Source organism: Botryllus schlosseri, chromosome 9 (assembly GCF_051294905.1).
Source record: "Botryllus schlosseri isolate E-star chromosome 9, Bs_hap1, whole genome shotgun sequence".
Lineage (NCBI taxonomy): Eukaryota > Metazoa > Chordata > Ascidiacea > Stolidobranchia > Styelidae > Botryllus > Botryllus schlosseri.
Genome location: NC_137244.1, coordinates 22,390,846 through 22,410,767, shown reverse-complemented (window position 1 = coordinate 22,410,767; position 19,922 = coordinate 22,390,846). Strand labels below are relative to the sequence as shown.

The 19,922-nt window shown below is 44.5% G+C and overlaps 2 protein-coding genes across 2 annotated transcripts in view; one reads left to right on the top strand and one right to left on the bottom strand.

Moving 5' to 3' along the window:
* Nucleotides 1–19,922, top strand: part of LOC145446483 (uncharacterized) — a 103,297-nt gene that overhangs the window by 56,668 nt on the left and 26,707 nt on the right. The window lies entirely within an intron of this gene.
* On the bottom strand, nucleotides 12,479–19,597 carry LOC145447327 (uncharacterized). Its single transcript, XM_080325752.1, has 10 exons — nucleotides 17,905–19,597; nucleotides 17,405–17,665; nucleotides 16,575–16,787; nucleotides 16,349–16,512; nucleotides 16,014–16,121; nucleotides 15,772–15,948; nucleotides 14,954–15,089; nucleotides 14,680–14,856; nucleotides 14,349–14,489; nucleotides 12,479–14,070 (listed from the first exon to the last, which is right to left on the bottom strand). The coding sequence occupies exons 1-10, from the start codon at nucleotides 17,983–17,985 to the stop codon at nucleotides 13,111–13,113; spliced, it is 2,418 nt and encodes an 805-aa protein (XP_080181878.1). The 5' UTR covers nucleotides 17,986–19,597; the 3' UTR covers nucleotides 12,479–13,110.

Below are 19,922 nucleotides of genomic sequence, written 5' to 3'. Positions count from 1 at the left end.
TAAGGATAGTCATGTTAGAAATGAGGATAGTCATGTTTGATATAAGGATAGTCATGTTTGAAATAAGGTTAGTCTCATGTTTCAAATGAGGATAGTCATGTTAGAAATGAGGATAGTCATGTTTGAAATAAGGATAGTCGCTATATTCACTATAAAGTCAGTTGCAGTACCAGGCACGACTTCCCAGTGGTAACCAGTCCGAACACATCCCAGACATGATGTCCGAACACGCCCCAGACACGATATCCGAGTGTCAACTCAGTCCGAACACAACCCAAACACCATGTTTTAATGGCCGAACCCGCCCCAGACACGATATCCGATTGGCAGCACATGCCGAACACACCCCAGACATGATGTCCAAACACGCCCCAGACACGATGTCCGATTGGCAGCACAGGCCGAACACACCCCAGACATGATGTCCAAACATGCCCCAGACACGATGTCCGAGTATCAACACAGGCCGAACACGCCCTAGACACCATGTCCGAATGACAATACAGACCGAACACGCCCCAGACACGATATCCGAGTGTCAACTCAGTCCGAACACAACCCGGACACCATGTTTGAATGGCCGAACACGCCCCAGACACGATGTCCGATTTGCAGCACAGGCCGAACACACCCCAGACATGATGTCCAAACACGCCCCAGACACGATGTCCGATTGGAAGCACAGGCCGAACACACCCCTGACATAATATCCAAACACGCGCAAGCCACGATGTCCGAGTGTCAATACTGGCCTAACACGCCCAAGACACCATGTGTGAATGACAACACAGACCGAGCACGCCCCAGACACAATGTCCGAGTGTCAACTCTGTCCGAACACAACCCAGATACCATGTTTGAATGGCCGAACACGCTCCAGACACGATGTCCGATTGGCAGCACAGGCCGAACACACCCCGGACATGTTGTCCAAACACGCCTCAGACAAGATGTCCGAGTATCAACACAGGCCAAACACGCCCAAGACACCATGTCCGAATGACAATACAGACCGAACACGCCCCAGACACGATATCCGAGTGTCAACTCAGTCCGAACACAACCCAAACACCATGTTTAAATGGCCGAACCCGCCCCAGACACGATATCCGATTGGCAGCACATGCCGAACACACCCCAGACATGATGTCCAAGCACGCCCCAGACACGATGTCCAATTGCCAGCACAGGCCGAACACACCCCTGACATGATGTCCAAACACGCGCCAGACACGATGTCCGAGTGTCAACACAGGCCGACACGCCCCAGACATAATGTCTGAATGGCAGCACATGCCGAACACAAACCAGACATGATGTCGGAACACGCCCAGACACGATGTGCGATTGGCAACACAGTCCCAACCCCCCCCCCCCCACCCCCCAGACACGATGATAATAAGGTTGGTCATGTTTGAAATAAGGTCAGTGTCGTGTTTGAAATAAGGATAGTCATGTTAGAAATGAGGATAGTCATGTTTGATATAAGGATAGTCATGTTTGAAATAAGGTTAGTCTCATGTTTCAAATGAGGATAGTCATGTTAGAAATGAGGATAGTCATGTTTGAAATAAGGATAGTCGCTATATTCACTATAAAGTCAGTTGCAGTACCAGGCACGACTTCCCAGTGGTAACCAGTCCGAACACATCCCAGACATGATGTCCGAACACGCCCCAGACACGATATCCGAGTGTCAACTCAGTCCGAACACAACCCAAACACCATGTTTTAATGGCCGAACCCGCCCCAGACACGATATCCGATTGGCAGCACATGCCGAACACACCCCAGACATGATGTCCAAACACGCCCCAGACACGATGTCCGATTGGCAGCACAGGCCGAACACACCCCAGACATGATGTCCAAACATGCCCCAGACACGATGTCCGAGTATCAACACAGGCCGAACACGCCCTAGACACCATGTCCGAATGACAATACAGACCGAACACGCCCCAGACACGATATCCGAGTGTCAACTCAGTCCGAACACAACCCGGACACCATGTTTGAATGGCCGAACACGCCCCAGACACGATGTCCGATTGGCAGCACAGGCCGAACACACCCCAGACATGATGTCCAAACACGCCCCAGACACGATGTCCGATTGGAAGCACAGGCCGAACACACCCCTGACATAATATCCAAACACGCGCAAGCCACGATGTCCGAGTGTCAATACTGGCCTAACACGCCCAAGACACCATGTGTGAATGACAACACAGACCGAGCACGCCCCAGACACAATGTCCGAGTGTCAACTCTGTCCGAACACAACCCAGATACCATGTTTGAATGGCCGAACACGCTCCAGACACGATGTCCGATTGGCAGCACAGGCCGAACACACCCCGGACATGTTGTCCAAACACGCCTCAGACAAGATGTCCGAGTATCAACACAGGCCAAACACGCCCAAGACACCATGTCCGAATGACAATACAGACCGAACACGCCCCAGACACGATATCCGAGTGTCAACTCAGTCCGAACACAACCCAAACACCATGTTTAAATGGCCGAACCCGCCCCAGACACGATATCCGATTGGCAGCACATGCCGAACACACCCCAGACATGATGTCCAAACACGCCCCAGACACGATGTCCAATTGCCAGCACAGGCCGAACACACCCCTGACATGATGTCCAAACACGCGCCAGACACGATGTCCGAGTGTCAACACAGGCCGACACGCCCCAGACATAATGTCTGAATGGCAGCACATGCCGAACACAACCCAGACATGATGTCGGAACACGCCCAGACACGATGTGCGATTGGCAACACAGTCCCAACCCCCACCCCCCCCACCCCCCTCACCCCCCAGACACGATGATAATAAGGTTGGTCATGTTTGAAATAAGGTCAGTGTCGTGTTTGAAATAAGGATAGTCATGTTAGAAATGAGGATAGTCATGTTTGATATAAGGATAGTCATGTTTGAAATAAAGTTAGTCTCATGTTTCAAATGAGGATAGTCATGTTAGAAATGAGGATAGTCATGTTTGAAATAAGGATAGTCGCTATATTCACTATAAAGTCAGTTGCAGTACCAGGCACGACTTCCCAGTGGTAACCAGTCCGAACACATCCCAGACATGATGTCCGAACACGCCCCAGACACGATATCCGAGTGTCAACTCAGTCCGAACACAACCCAAACACCATGTTTTAATGGCCGAACCCGCCCCAGACACGATATCCGATTGGCAGCACAGGCCGAACACACCCCAGACATGATATCCGAGTGTCAACTCAGTCCAAACACAACCCGGACACCATGTTTGAATGGCCGAACACGCCCCAGACACGATGTCCGATTGGCAGCACAGGCCGAACACACCCCAGACATGATATCCGAGTGTCAACTCAGTCCAAACACAACCCGGACACCATGTTTGAATGGCCGAACACGCCCCAGACACGATATCCGAGTGTCAACTCAGTCCAGACACAACCCGGACACCATGTTTGAATGGCCGAACACGCCCCAGACACGATGTCCGATTGGCAGCACAGGCCGAACACACCCCAGACATGATGTCCAAACACGCCCCAGACACGATTTCCGATTGGAAGCACAGGCCGAACACACCCCTGACATAATATCCAAACACGCGCAAGCCACGATGTCCGAGCGTCAATACTGGCCTAACACGCCCAAGACACCATGTATGAATGACAACACAGACCGAACACGCCCCAGACACGATGTGCGAGTGTCAACTCAGTCCGAACACAACTTAGACACCATGTTTGAATGGCCAAACACGCCCCAGACACGATGTCCGATTGGCAGCACAGGCCGAACACACCCCAGACATGCTGTCCAAACACTCCTCAGACACGAAGTCCGAGTATCAACACAGGCCGAACACGCCCAAGACACCATGTCCGATAGGCAGCACAGGCCGAACACACCCTAGATATGATGTCCAAACACGCCTCAGACACGATGTCCGAGTATCAACACAGGCCGAACACTCCCAAGACACCATGTCCGAATGAATAATTGACCAGGATAATGGGAATTTTATCGAGCGATCATTAGGAACAATGCCGATTTTCAGATTTCAGACTTGGACGGCTATATTTCTGGGTGGTTCCGTTGACCTGCCATCTTTAAAATTGTATTTCCGGAATAGCTTTCGATCAAGATCGGTATTGTTAAATTGGGGTTTCAAAGTTAATGTATGAGTTCGGCCAATACTAATGTCCCTTGCATTTATTGCGGGTCGCCTGTGTTTGCCGCTGGGCTCATTTGACAAGGACCGTATTTCAAACATGACCAACCTTGTTAACATCGTGTCTGGGGGGGGGGTGTTGTGACTGTGTTGCCAATCGCACATCGTGACTGGGACGTGTTCGGTATGTGCTGCCATTCAGACATTATGTCTGGGGCGTGTCGGCCTGTGTTGACACTCGGACATCGTGTCTGCGGCGAGTTCGGACATCATGTCTGGGGCGTGTTCAGCCTGTGCTATTGCCATTCAAACATGGTGTCTGGGGCGTGTTCGGCCTGTGTTGCCAATCGGATATCGTGTCGGGGACGTGTTTGGACATCATGTCTGGGGTGTGTTCGGCCTGTGCTGCCAATAGGACATCGTGTCTGGGGCGTGTTCGGCCATTCAAACATGGTGTCTGGGTTGTGTTCGGACTGAGTTGACACTCGGATATCGTGTCTGGGGCGTGTTCGGACATCATGTCTGGGATGTGTTCGGACTGGTTACCACTGGGAAGTCGTGCCTGGTACTGCAACTGACTTTATCGTGAATATAGCGACCATCCTTATTTCAAACATGACTATCCTTATTTCTAACATGACTATCCTCATTTCAAACATGAGACTAACCTTATTTCAAACATGACTATCCTTATATCAAACATGACTATCCTCATTTCTAACATGACTATCCTTATTTCAAACACGAGACTGACCGTATTTCAAACATGACCAACCTTATTAACATCGTGTCTGGGGGGTGGGGGGGGGGGGGGGTGGGACTGTGTTGCCAATCGCACAACGTGTCTGGGACGTGTTCGGCATGTGCTGCCATTCAGACATTATGTCTGGGGTATGTTAGGACTGTGTTGACGCTAGGACATCGTGTCTGGGGCGTGTTCGGACATCATGTCTGGGATGTGTTCGGACTGGTTACCACTGGGAAGTCGTGCCTGGTACTGCAACTGACTTTATAGTGAATATAGCGACTATCCTTATTTCAAACATGACTATCCTTATTTCTAACATGACTATCCTCATTTCAAACATGAGACTAACCTTATTTCAAACATGACTATCCTTATATCAAACATGACTATCCTCATTTCTAACATGACTATCCTTATTTCAAACTCGAGACTGACCGTATTTCAAACATGACCAACCTTATTAACATCATGTCTGGGGGGATGGGGGGGGGGGACTGTGTTGCCAATCGCACAACGTGTCTGGGACGTGTTCGGCATGCGCTGCCATTCAGACAATATGTCTGGGGTATGTTAGGACTGTGTTGACGCTAGGACATCGTGTCTGGGGCGTGTTCGGACATCATGTCTGGGATGTGTTCGGACTGGTTACCACCGGGAAGTCGTGCCTGGTACTGCAACTGTCTTTATAGTGAATATAGCGACTATCCTTATTTCAAACATGACTATCCTTATTTCTAACATGACTATCCTCATTTCAAACATGAGACTAACCTTATTTCAAACATGACTATCCTTATATCAAACATGACTATCCTCATTTCTAACATGACTATCCTTATTTCAAACTCGAGACTGACCGTATTTCAAACATGACCAACCTTATTAACATCATGTCTGGGGAGGGGGGCTGTGTTGCCAATCGCACAACGTGTCTGGGACGTGTTCGGCATGCGCTGCCATTCAGACATTATGTCTGGGGTATGTTAGGACTGTGTTGACGCTAGGACATCGCGTCTGGGGCGTGTTCGGACATCATGTCTGGGATGTGTTCGGACTGGTTACCACCGGGAAGTCGTGCCTGGTACTGCAACTGTCTTTAAAGTGAATATAGCGACTATCCTTATTTGAAACATGACTATCCTTATTTCTAACATGACTATCCTCATTTCAAACATGAGACTAACCTTATTTCAAACATGACTATCCTTATATCAAACATGACTATCCTCATTTCTAACATGACTATCCTTATTTCAAACACGAGACTGACCGTATTTCAAACATGACTAACCTTGTTAACATCGTGTCTGGGGGGGGGGGTTAGGGGGGGGGTGTCTGAGGCGTGTTTGGACATTATGTCTGGAGTATGTTCGGCCTGTGCTGCCAATCGGACTTCGTGTCTGGGCCGTGTTCGGCCATTCAAACATGGTATCTGGGTTGTGTTCGGTCTGAGTTGACACTCGGATATCGTGTCTGGGGCGTGTTCGGTCTGTATTGTCATTCGGACATGGTGTCTAGGGCGTGTTCGGCCTGTGCTGGCAATTGGACATCGTGTCTGGGGCATGTTTGGACATCATGTCTGGGGTGTGTTCGGCCTGTGCTGCCAATCGGACATCGTGTCTGGGGCATGTTCGACCATTCAAACATGGTGTCTGGGTTGTTTTCGGATCTGAGTTGACTCTAGGACATCGTGTCTGGGGAGTGTTCGGTCTGTGTTGACATTCAGAATAGTGTCTTGGGCGTGTTAGGCCTGTAATGACACTCGTACATCGTGTCTGGCGCGTGTTTGAACATCATGTCTGGGGTGTGTTCGGCCTGTGCTGCCAATCGGTCATCGTGTCTTGGGCGTGTTTGGACATCATGTCTAGGGTGTGTTCGGCCTGTGTTGCCAATAATCGGACATCCTGTCTGGGGCGTGTTCGGTCCGTGTTGCCATTCGGACATGGTGTCTTGGGCGTGTTTTGACATAATGTCTGGGGTATGTTCGACCTGTGTTGCCATTCGGACATGGTGTCTTGGGCGTTTTCGGCCTGTGTTGATACCCGGACATCGTGTCTGGGGCGTGTTTGGACATCATGTCTGGGGTGTGTTCGGCCTGTGCTGCCAGTCGGACATCTTGTCTGGGGCATGTTTGGCCATTCAAACATGGTGTCTGGGTTGTTTTCGGATCTGAGTTGACACTAGGACATGGTGTCTGGGGCCTGTTCGGTCTGTGTTGCCATTCTGACATGGTGTCTTGGGCGTGATGTTAGGCCTGTATTGACACTCGTACATCGTGTCTTGCACGTGTTTGAACATCATGTCTGGGGTGTGTTCGGCCTGTGCTGCTATTCGGACATCGTGTCTGGGGCGTGTTCGGACATCATGTCTGGGGTATGTTAGGACTGTGTTGACGCTAGGACATCGTGTCTGGGGCGTGTTCGGACATCATGTCTGGGATGTATTCGGACTGGGTTACCACTGGGAAGTCGTGTCTGGTACTGCAACTGACTTTATAGTGAATATAGCGACTATCCTTATTTCAAACATGACTATCCTTATTTCTGACATGACTATCCTCATTTCAAACATGAGACTCTCCTCATTTCAAACAAATCTGTCCTTATTTCAAACCAATCGAACCAACCCTGTAGCAGAAATCGGCAAAGAGTAGCACACGATAGTTTGAGTCGATTAGAACAAAGGCGTAGCAAGGGGCAAAGAGGCCATGTCCCCCGTAAATTTTTTCGTAAATTAACATAAGGTGGCGTATTTTTGAGCAGATGGATCCAACTTGGAATTTTCTTCGCCCCTCGGTCATACGCATGATGTGCAGAATTGAATCCAACTCCCCGCGGTTGCGGGACTATTATGCACTAGTGCGGAGCATGGACCGGAGCCGGATTGGATATCCGGCCGGATTTTTACAATTTTGGTCGGACCGGATTGGAGCCGGATCAGTATTCTTTCTGTTACGGCCGGAGCCGGATCGCTACTTTTTTGATACGGCCAGAATCTTTATGGATAAGCATGACTTTTATAACTAAATAACTACCAACCAATCACATGCAAGTAACCGCCAAGCCATTGCGAACATAAACGAGACATATTTATCAATTCACGGAACCCCCGTACCGTATAGGGCCGGATTTTTTCATTTTTGGCCGGAGCCGGATCAGTACTTTTTCCTGATACGGCCGGAGCCGGACCAGAGCATTGAACAACCGGATCGGAGCCGGACCAGAGAATTTGTCGATCCGCTCCGCACTATTAGGCACCAGCTTTGCAGCGCCAAAAAGACACACCAAGCAGTGTTGGAACGACCCGAGTCAACTTTTTCAGATGCAATCTTGTTTTGTTGTTGTTGTTGTGGTATTCGTGGTATTTCGACCACTATTTTCCTTTTACACCAAGTCGATATATTCAGTGGCGTAGCAGCCACTTAGCGCTTATGGCACTGCGCCATGGGCCGCACGCTGCTACGGGGCGGCAAAATGTGAGGCTGTGATCTTTTTTAGTCAACACAACAAGATTCCCAGTAAATAGAATTGGGAGGATTGAAACTATTTGGGCGACATTTTCAACGAAAGCCATGGGCGGCAGCATATGCTCCCACGCCGCTGGATATATTTCTTATTATGATCCTGATGAGTCGACTTTAGGGCGATGTACCGACATGCGGACGGTTTGCCCGTGGTTACCGTAATGGTATGTAAGCTTGTTTCACGATTTTAACGGTAAGATGTAACAATCCAGGAATGAAGGAAATCACGTTTCAACGACGCTACCTACTATACAGGGGTACCATCTATCGCGCATAATGACGTCACGCATGTAGAAAATGCGCGGACTTAGCGATGGCGATGGGTTCACTCTCCGGTAGAGGTGTACTGGATCAGGAATACGGGACTCGAATCCTGCAACATTTTTGGATTCGTAAGTCGAACAGGATAAGAGCAGGATTTCGCTTTTCAACCGATATGCTGGATCAGGATCGCGACAAGATTTTATCTTTAGGTACAGCCTACAAATTTATATCGCGCAAGACGCTAGCATATGCGGAAAAACACTTGATACTGTTGTTTTCAGAGAGAGCATGGGAGACTGGATCCCCATTCAATTTTCCGCGGTGATACTTTATTGTTGCCCTCAGTTTTAGGCGTTCTAATATGTGACAATCACTGAGCTATATAAACAATTCTTGGTCTTGTGTCCACCAAGTGTTCATTAACCATACTCAGCACTAGACGCTTGGTGGCCACACTAAAACTCAAAATAAATGCAACCTATATAACAACGGATCGGCTACCAAAGTCTGCCGAAAAGTGCAAGGTTACAGTCAAATCAAGAAAAAGTATTTCCTTTTTTGCCACGCCGTATGTAATACCTATGCTAATTAAACACAAGCCACTACGATTTGAGAACAAGTCGTATGCAACGTAAACTACAGATATATCAATAGCCACTATAGTAGGGTTACTATATATTGGAATCGGGAAGGGAGGACACATTTTTAAAATGGTAAATTTACCACGAACTTGTGGTTGGTTGACTAGAAAAAATGACCACTTACGTTCGAACCACGAATTTCCTGTTTATCGTCATTTATGCCCAAAATCTATCCCTCATCTTAGCTCTAAAAGCTGTAAAGGAGGACGAATTGCCAAAAAGGAGGACAGGAGGACATTTAGGCATCCTCGGGAGACATTTTCAAAAACCTTAAAAAGGAGGACAAATCCTCCTAAAGGAGTACGTATGGTAACCCTACACTATAGCCACTGGTGCTGTAGGATAAGAAGCTATCCCGATGATAAACTTTCATTGTAAATGAACATACAATCCGGTTCAGGGAAACTTCTATATTTTTAACTCAGTATCTTCATAATATTGATGTCAATTGTAGGATTATCAGCATTCGGCAATGCCATCCATGAACTCAGAACATTGTAACATGCTGGGAGTCGACAATGATTCTTCATTTTTCTAGATGATGACATCTTGATGGCAGAAGGGTAGAATCAGCTTATTTACCCGTACTTGTAGAACATTCTAATGTAAATTATATCATCACAATTTTACGTATATTAATTGCTACTAACAGTAATTAGTTGTTTTTATTTGAAAATAACGATGCAATTCACATACGTCTCCGAGCCGTCTGAGTTTATTAACTATTCTGAACACTGATAACAGCGACGGCGTATGAATGCGATGATCATTTGCTTATTAATCTGCAAACGGCATCTTCCAAATTTGTTAATTCATTGCCAGCACTGATAAACCAAACCCGTTTCTGATATATATTAAAATCTAATACAACACGCTTTAGTTGTTACAAAAGTATGCCCGTATCAATTACTTCGAACCAGATAAATTGTTCAGTGTCCGTACGTACATTGTACTATATATACTGCACACAAATGCGTCGGTGATCAATAGCGTGACTCACGACTTGGTTACTGAAGGAATGCGTTCTCTATAGGCCTGCGGAAGTTCGGCTGTAAGGCATTTTGAATATTGGTCATATCTAAGATCCACGAGGCGCATGATCTTCTCATTGTTACGTGCATGACTGACGAATACTTCATTGTAATTTTGCCAATATTTGTTTCATGCCAACCCCGACCAGTCCTTCGCGCTGAAATGACTCAGTCCGAGTAATGGTACCATCGACGTCGATGTATAGTTCCGATTTGTAGCGTAGCTTCGAACTTTCAAACGGATCGACGAGTATGGCTTTCCAGATGATTCGCTCTTCGATTGGGGATAATTCCGTTTGTGTTGAGACGGACTCGGGTTTCTTATTTTGTCCGCCTAATTCGATTTCTTTTGTGTCAGAGAGTAGAGGTTTCTCTTCCTTTCTAGAGACATCTGGAATTTCTCCTTTGTCGTCATCACTGCTTTTTAGTTCGTTCTCAGAGTCAAGCTCATCCGACCTACCGGTGGAAGCCGCAGACTTTCTCCGTCTATTGTTACACAGAAACGCCGCTAAAATAGTAGTTCCAATAGCGACCGTAATCTCAAATAATAGAGAATACGACTGACCACCATCGGTCATAGACGTAGCTTCTGACATTGTCAAAAGTCAAAAGGCTCTATCTGACACCCGATAATGGCGCATAGATCGTTTTGCAATAGGCCTGAAATATTAATGAAAGGTATCAATAATTTTCACTCGCATTGCATGTTGTTTTGTGAACAATAGAACACAGTATATTGAATGTGGTCGACTTCGATAGGGATATATCTGAACCCCTTCAATGTACGGTATTCATACAGAATTGTACGGAAATTTGGAGTAGTCTTTGAAATCAGACACCCACCTTGGCCTAAGGGATGTAACGAGGAGGCATGCACACTGCACTGCACACTGCACACTGAATGAAAAGTAAAAGAATATAATATAGAAAAGCAAGACTATTCCAATCATATCTAATCTGAAGCGTCTCGCTCTGCTCACATTTATCCGGTCGTTCGCCTGACGTCTTATTTTTGATTCTCAAGACAGAAGCCTTTTCGCATAGTTCTTATATCTGGATGATTGCTACGAGCCTCAAATACAACTGCGCTTTCGCGGCCACCATCAGAGGAAGTAGCCTATGTTGAATATAGCGTTGCAACAACAATCCGCAAATCTTCAAATCAGCTGGCGTAACGCAAACGCGATCTCAGATTGCTCGCTGGTGACCCGTCGAAGCGTAAAATTGGTAACTGGAAATGCTATGCCTTAGCTGGCTTAACAAGTCATCACCACCGAGCTAAGCTATGTAATCCACAAAATATGGATGATTGCAGAATTCGTTAGACAGTAGTTAACAAGCCATAGCAGAGCATTACTATCTGATCTGTCATGGCAAAATACAGATTTCGTGCACACTTGCTAATTCCTTTCTGACGAATATGTGCTGAACTGTTCGTCATATCATGTATCACTAACCTGTGACTCGCTCGCTTCATATCGCAGGCTACGCGCTAAATTCGGTATATCCAAAGATCTAACGATAGCTACAGATCTATGTTAACGCAATATTCTCATGAGGGCCCTCGACGAAAGGTCATTACATTGCTTGGATATTTACATAACATGATATTCGTAAATAGCGACATAGGCCTTTGCTACCTACCTACGCCACTGCTGGACAAACGTAGTTAGTTAGTTGCCTACAAGCAATGGGCATTTATGATGCGAAAAATGATCATTGAATCTATCTCAACCCTCATAATTGGGAAACTATTTGCCGAATGAAATCACGATTTCCCAGAAACGATGCTCCTGACGATTTTGATTAGTGAATGGTTACACATCATCTTGAGACTTCAGAACTACCGATCAATTTAAATAGTACAAATGCACGCACGTACACAGTCGTACACCTACACACTGGTATCGTAGCATTGAATAATAAAGCCGATAACATGATGCCACTCGGCTACACGAGCTGCGTTCACTAGCGTTAATACTTCCATTCACACGTGTTATGTGTTGCACTAAAAAGCTTTCATCATTCAATGGTCTTACATGACTACACGTCGTTCAAATAGCAAGAATACGGAAACGAGAATAATGCTCTGTAATATAAAACACAAAACAATAGAACTGAACTCATGGCCGCTGGATTTACAATGAGAACGAGAGGTACCATTTATTTTAACTGTAACACGGTAAAGGCTACGTTAATGCGAGGTTACCGTATTACAGTTGAATTTCAGATTAAAACAACGAAGTTGAAATATTATGTCATCATCATCATCATCATTGGTTTATTAGCAATTTTATCAGTTCAATACACCACAAAAAAAATATACACCAAAAACTGACCAACTCCATAAAAGACGATCTCAAGTATTTGCACATAATTTATGAGATTGCCCACATCGGCAAGGCAATTTTATCTGAGATTTTAACGGTATACTTGGGTAAGGCATGCTTGTACCAGCATCACGTATCATCGTTGCTGACAGCACCAATTATGCTTCGCCGCGCTGATTGATTGCAAAGAAATATCTATTACAGTCACCGCGAAATCTGCGTATATTCATAGATAGGCTCTAATACATTTTACAAAGACCTCTACGTACCTCACGTACATATACAACATGAATAACAGGCTAAATCCTTCCATTCCATATCATTATCATCAATCTATACTTTGATTGATTAATGACGTATAGCCCACGTGGACGGATCAGATGCCAGGCATAAGATAAAGCTTTTTCTTGAGCGAGTGATCGATGAACATTTCAACGTCATCGTCTACATCGGTTTTTGGAGTCGGAGACGCCCTCGCTTTTGGTCCTAAAGCGATTTCTTCTTTCACATACCCGAGTATGGATAGAAGGTCTTTGTAGCAACATTGCTCCATCATCGCCCCAATCAGAATCTGAAGGTACCACGGTAGTTTGTCAGCGTGAGACACGTTAGTACCGCCGAAGGTGGGCGCGGCTTCGACCCCGCCTGCATTCTGGTGCATGATTCTTATCAAAAGAATATCCTCTCCGAATTCGGATATGTCTATGGTTTCAGGTTTGAAGACACTGGTTGCTAAATCAGATTTAGTAGCGTTTGAAAATAATTCTGGCTTCTTTTTCTGTGTTCCTTTCAAAGTAGGCGCTTTCGGGTCACGGACTGTAACTCTCAGCAGCAGCACGAATATTTTCGGCTTACCTATCAAGGACGGACATTGGGAATGGGAGAAATGTTTCAAGTATCTAGCGACGGACGCCTGTGACTTTGTCTCGTCCGCGCCCAGCGGCCTACCGTATTCGTCTGACCTCGCCGACAAAAAGAGCATTATCGAATTCAGGCCGCAGGCGAACCCTCTGTATTGCTCAGAAAGAGATGCCAGGTTGTGATTTACAGCCGAACTCGTCAACTGGCGACGCGGCATGATGTAAAATCCCAGCTGTGCGCTCAGCGCGGTGAAGCAATTGATTAGAGCAGGCAGGCTGTTTTCTGTTGGCGATCCAGCTGGAGCGACAGGGGTTACGTGTGAGCCTGGTAGAGGAGTGATTCTCTCTCTTGTCGTGGCAAGCTTTCTCGAACTTGGCTTATGCAGCATATCTTCGTCGTTGCTGATCACCATGGCAACTCCCTTCGGTTGCGTCATGGGATAGATTTGCTCCTCAGCTTCTTTATCGTGAGATATCTAAATGTAATTTGAGAAGGTTCAGTCATCCGACTAATGAATAGATACAAGGTAACTTAGATCCCCAAAACCAACTATAACGCGAAAGGTCGATAGGCCTATGGAGCATACATATAGCGAAACTGGGCCGGTAAGATGTTGTATAATGAAAAACGATAGTAAAAATGTATAACCTATATGATGTGAAAATCAGGTATATATCAATCCCTCTTCCTTAACGTGACGAGAGTCAAATACTGTCACTGCCTGATCCGTTAATAAATATCGAAATTGCTCACTCGGTTCGGTTTCACTGAATTGATGGGAAGTTGCTGGAACGCGCCTGTCTTCCATAACATCGGGAGCATCGCCGCGGCGAGCCGTTTGACGTACTCGTACTCGCGGTCGAGTTGCTCGTATTCGGAGTCCAGGTGCATAATCTGCAGTAACAAATAAGTACGCTTGGTCATTGAGATGCGAAGTCTGGTGGTTTCTTATTTTTATTCCAGTCTTTTTCTACTGTTCATCAGCAATCATGCTGCCCTGAATTCCGCAGAGCTGATAGGCTATCATTCCAATCCGGACTATATATACCCTACCCATGATCGCATACAGCAAACTTTACTCCACCTTTTCGCGCGTTTCGTGGTAAAATTGGTGTCCTTGCTCTTTTCTCTGTTGAAGGTCTATCACGATCTTTTTCAATTTGTCTTGTCGATTTTTCAAGTCTTGAATGACTCCCAACTCTTGTTCGAATCCACCCCGCAGCCAGGTTTCTTCTTTCATATCCAACATAGTCTTGTGTTCCTACACATATGTTAAAGGAATCAAAATAATGATCGGTTGAAGTGAGCATTCGCCATTGTCCTATCATGGTATACCGATGCATCATTATTGCACTCACTTCCAAGCGACGTATTTCGCCTTCAATAGCTTCCAGCTCTTTCAATTTTTCTTCTCGCTTTCTCAAATTTTCGTCTCGCTTTTGCTTTCGTTTGTGTTGGTGTACCTTCTTGAAACTTTCCGCTTTTTCGTGTAAACTGGGCATGAGCGACATTATTCAACAAACTCGTATTAATTCGAGAGTATGGGCTAACGATCCATAATTCGCAACGAACAATTTGGCGAAATCGAATTCATTGAACTTGCTGATATGTTGGACGGTAATTCGGGATGTAAAGACTGACTTTAAATAGATAGCCATTGGATTTCCCTTTAGATATCATTGTGCATTATGTATAAAACCACCTTTTCGCTAAAATACTCATTAAAGCTGGCACAAATCCCATATATTTTCTGGGATGATCCGCAAAAAGCCGTCAGATATGATACCATATGCCACAAATTTTCACTGCGTTAATTTGCTCTTGACTCATTTTTTAGAATTTTACAATCTTGTATGTATACCAGATTTTGTAAATAGAACAAAAAAAACTAGATGATCATGATCAATAGACGTATCGAGGTGATCGAAGCGATTTAACACACTGTCATGTGGTCAATTGGTTGCGCCTTGGATACTTGTACGTAATAAAAATCGGGTGCCGCTAAAACTGACTAGATAAATATCAGGACTTTTCAACGGACAAGAGAATGCTGGTGTATAAAACATCGATCATCAAAATTGTTGTCTTCGATGAATTGATCAGGGAGATATCGTCCGAAGCATCGCCCAATACAACGAATGAATGAAGGCCGAATTCGATGATAGCACATACATACTATTTGATCGTGGTGTCCAGCGACTTGATTTCCAATTTCATTTCGTCGGCGATGATGGAGAGCTCCTCAATGCGGTCTGTGCATTTACTGTAAACTTCGCAAAACTCAGTTGAGGCCATCATCGCTTCTCTGTCTTTCAAATCACCTTCCACCTCCGATATATCGTATTTGTTCAACCTTATCAAAAAGATATTGTGAGTGAAAAACTTAATGATGACCATCCCTTTGTCAGTAAAATCAACCTTATGCGACTTTCCAAACTCTTGATCTCTTCCATTTTATCATCCATTCTTTCGACCGAAGCCAGGCGCGATCGCTTGTAATTTATGTGTTCATATCGGGCTGCATATCTGGAAGAAAGGAAATTGAGGGTCAAGGTTCAGAGAAGTAGGGGAAGAGATACTTTCAACTGGCCGGAAAGATATTAAATTTGACCAATAACCAGCAGACATAAAATGTATGATCGAAACTATCGCTATGTTTGAAGATGACGAATTCAAGGGCAAAATGAATGAATTTATCAAAAGGCAAAAATAAGGCATCCGTGAACACCAGACATTCACAGTTGTTGTATTACCTTGCGTGCATCCTCCATAGCGTTGAAAGATCGGTCATAGTGCACAGAGTATCGTGAACTTGCCGTAAAATGGAAATGATAGGGAATTTCAACTCGACCTCCGTGTAATTAGGACTTTCCAGCTCTACTTCGTTGTTGTCACTCAAAAGGATTGTACATTTCTCCTGAAATGGATAGTATAGAGGTGAATTATACCTTGTCAATTGTCACAGAATGTTTTACTCACCTGAAGCTCAAGCATCTTTTCCTTCGTCTTTGTCACTTCGTAGTCACTTTCCAACTCTATAGTGTAATGTCTTAACAGTGTGTCAATCACATATTCACCGAAACGTGTGATGAGCGTGAGGTAGAAATCGATTTTGTTCAGGAAATTTTTCAGACCCCGGGTGGCAGCGTTATCGGGCTTCGACCCAGCTACGTGATTAGTGTCGAGATTTCTCTGCATTAGATAAGCAATAGCATCAGTTTAATAGCAAAACTTTGTTGGCGGATAATGTTGGAGGTTGGCGATTTCCAGCACGTAATGCGGCGGAATGAGAACATGAACTGTTTTATTTGAAAATGAAAAAAACGTGCTTTCTTAATGCCAAACTAATACACAACAGTAACATAGCGTATTACCAAGTGTCGATTGGGCATGTTGATGGCTCCAGGACTCGATCTGAATGCAGTGTAGGAGCATAAAATTCTCATTTACGAATTAAAGTCAATGCTCCAGTGAGCAGATCTCACAATATTTTGGACATGCTAACGGTGGGCTGTATGTACTGTACAGTTACATTTTGAATGGAGTGTGATCTTATATAGAAAATGGAAATGCCGCGAATGACAGCTAATGAAAACCATAAGAAATAATGGCAAACAAAATAGCTGAAAACGTGTTCCGAAAATATTTACAAAATTTACATCTCTCAATCCTATATTCTAAACATATGTAGGCCTACTTAGCTTTGTCCACAAGTGATTGCTAATGCAGTTGAGAACATGTGACTAAACATTTTTATTCACTTTTATTGTGAAAGTCTGAGAGCAACACACTAAAATCGGAGTGCGTACCTTCGTTTCCCACGAGAACCATTGTCGGATTTGTCGAATACTGTTACAGGTTTTGTAATCCAAAAAGTACTGTCTTCGTCGTTGAGAAATGGCTGTTATTGAGCGGCCGACTTCTTCCAAAGAATGCAGACTGACTTTATTTCTCTCCCTGATCAGCGTTTGTCGATACATATGCTCTTGCGCTTGAAGACGCAAGTCCAATTCGCTATTTTCGTATGAGGAGACGAAGTTCGATTGTGTGTGTACCCGACTAGCGGAGCCCTGCGTGTTCAAATAGATATTCTATTAGAAATAATCCATGGATTACGAACAATCCCGACTGGCTGTAAAAGAGCTTGCTTAGCTTACAGCAACTCACATATTTGTATCGTCTCGCCTATGAACATTGAATATTGACCGACTGCGTAACTTTACCTCACTACAAAATGCAGAATTGCAATCGTATCGACATCTATAGATTCTAGAAGGTAGAATTGCAATCATACGAGACACATGCTTACCTCCTCACTCAGCATTCCATCACCCCGCAGGATATCATCATCATAATCGAGTTTCAAGTCCAAATCGGTGTCGAGATCCATAACGCCTTTTGTGTGGTAGAGGTTACCTGTAGCCTACCGAATAGGATCTGAAGTGGTATCTAAACAACTTGTTCGCTTTCAGTATCGACATGATGTATACAAAGCGGCATGCTCGAACACAAAATACTTCAATCCACAATACTGTTAATAATTCACTGCGTAGGCCTATAGGTGTACTAGGTGGCCAGGAGTTCGCCAAACTTCAAATGACGATTACTAACTACTAAGCGTGTATGAACGCACCTTATTTTATTGTTTAAATTTAATTTATTTGGAATCACGAGAGGATGCTCAGAATTTTCATGACCGCCAATTGACCTACTTATCCACCCCTCTAAATTCCATTAGCACTCTGTATTAACTAACGACAGATGTTATATTCCTGAATGATTTCCACGCTTTCAAGCTCGCCACCGATATAAGTTCGATTCGCTAATCAGACAGCGGCGTCAGTACAAAAGCGTGTTTAGTAATAGGCTTAATATAATGAACAGTTGAAACGGCTTCAATGGAGTAGTATATCAAATTCCCATCGATTACGACACTGCCTAACTGCCTGTCAGTAAATACACCGAGCTTCTGGCTATATAGCCTACCATCCATTATCTTGGAACTAGGCTAATTGATAGATCCTGCGCCCTTCCGTTTTCCCTTCACCATGATAACAATCCAGATTACAAGTGGCTAATTTCGAGTAAGAATTATAAGTCATTTCGAATCGTGGCAAATTTCTACTAGAGTTAAAAGTCAGGTCTTTGCAAATTTTTTCAAGTCAGTCACGCTTATTTCATCGAAATCATATTTTCTGTTTGTGTTGTTTAATTTTAATGTGCGTTGACATGTCAATAATATTCAAAATTGGTGTCATGCCAATTCCAAACTACTAACGCAATATGAGTCACCACGGTAATTCATGTAAATTGATCATGATGTATGATGCATGATGATTATGAGGTATAAGTATCGTTTATTGACTGATGTGCTGAAAATTCAGTAGGGTCTCATATTTTTGCACAGCAAACACAATTTTTGAGCATGTAACATAAGTTTGTACCCAAACTTGGTCGAAATTGCCAAGAGAGAATCAACTTTGGTTCTAACACCTGCATGACTGTCCCATGGTTGTTATATTATGCTAGAATGCCAGTGAAGGCGAGTATATGCCTATATGATGAAAGGTAAAGGCTAGCCGAGTTGCTGATGGAACTTACCATATCGAAAACGTAAACGGAATCCAGTAAACATGGAAAGTATTCATCACGTGGCTTTGTCAAGTAGAATATTTGATGAACTAAAAATGACTCGAAAATTTATCTCCGGCTCACGAATCATCGCACATTTCATTTATTGCCGTAACTGAGACAAGTCATTCAGATAACTTTACTCGAGTTATCCCAACACCGGCATATAACTCGGTCGAAAAATACCACTTTAAACCTTAATCATGTGATAGGTCTTATCTTTACCGCCACCGATTAGTACAGTAATTAATATTCTGTCAAACCCCTTTCATACTCGGGATTCCGGCAGACCTTGAAAACGCGCAAGATATCTGTAACCAGCATCTACCGAACTGAGAACTGACTTCATCATCAATCACTTAGGGCTGGGCTAAATCGAGTACCTGAGTGATTCGATTGTGAATCAAGTATTGCGAGTCGAGTATCACTGATTATTACGTCACAACAGGATGTCCTATGTCAAAGTTCAATTACGTACCTTTTATGCCACCACAAAGAATAGAATGCCTGTTATCCATCATATTAAAGATACTTTGGTATTTTTTCGACCATACCGATTTCATTGCACTTGTTGACAATGTCGTGGGATGATCATGACTTCATTTCCAGCAGCGTTCGAAGCTTTGTACTGTGTCTGGTATGCTGCGATACGGTCAATCAAGGTTTTCTCAATGGAAAATAGTATCAAAACTATAA

Bases quoted from the DNA above. Each gene is read 5' to 3' on its own strand.
- LOC145447327 (XM_080325752.1), bottom strand. From the start codon at position 17,985: ATGGATCTCGACACCGATTTGGACTTGAAACTCGATTATGATGATGAT. The intron at 17,666-17,904 runs GTAAGCATGTGT...TTGAACACGCAG, and splicing joins ATGGAATGCTGAGTGAGGAG to GGCTCCGCTAGTCGGGTACA. The intron at 16,513-16,574 runs GTGAGTAAAACA...TATCCATTTCAG, and splicing joins AAAAGATGCTTGAGCTTCAG to GAGAAATGTACAATCCTTTT.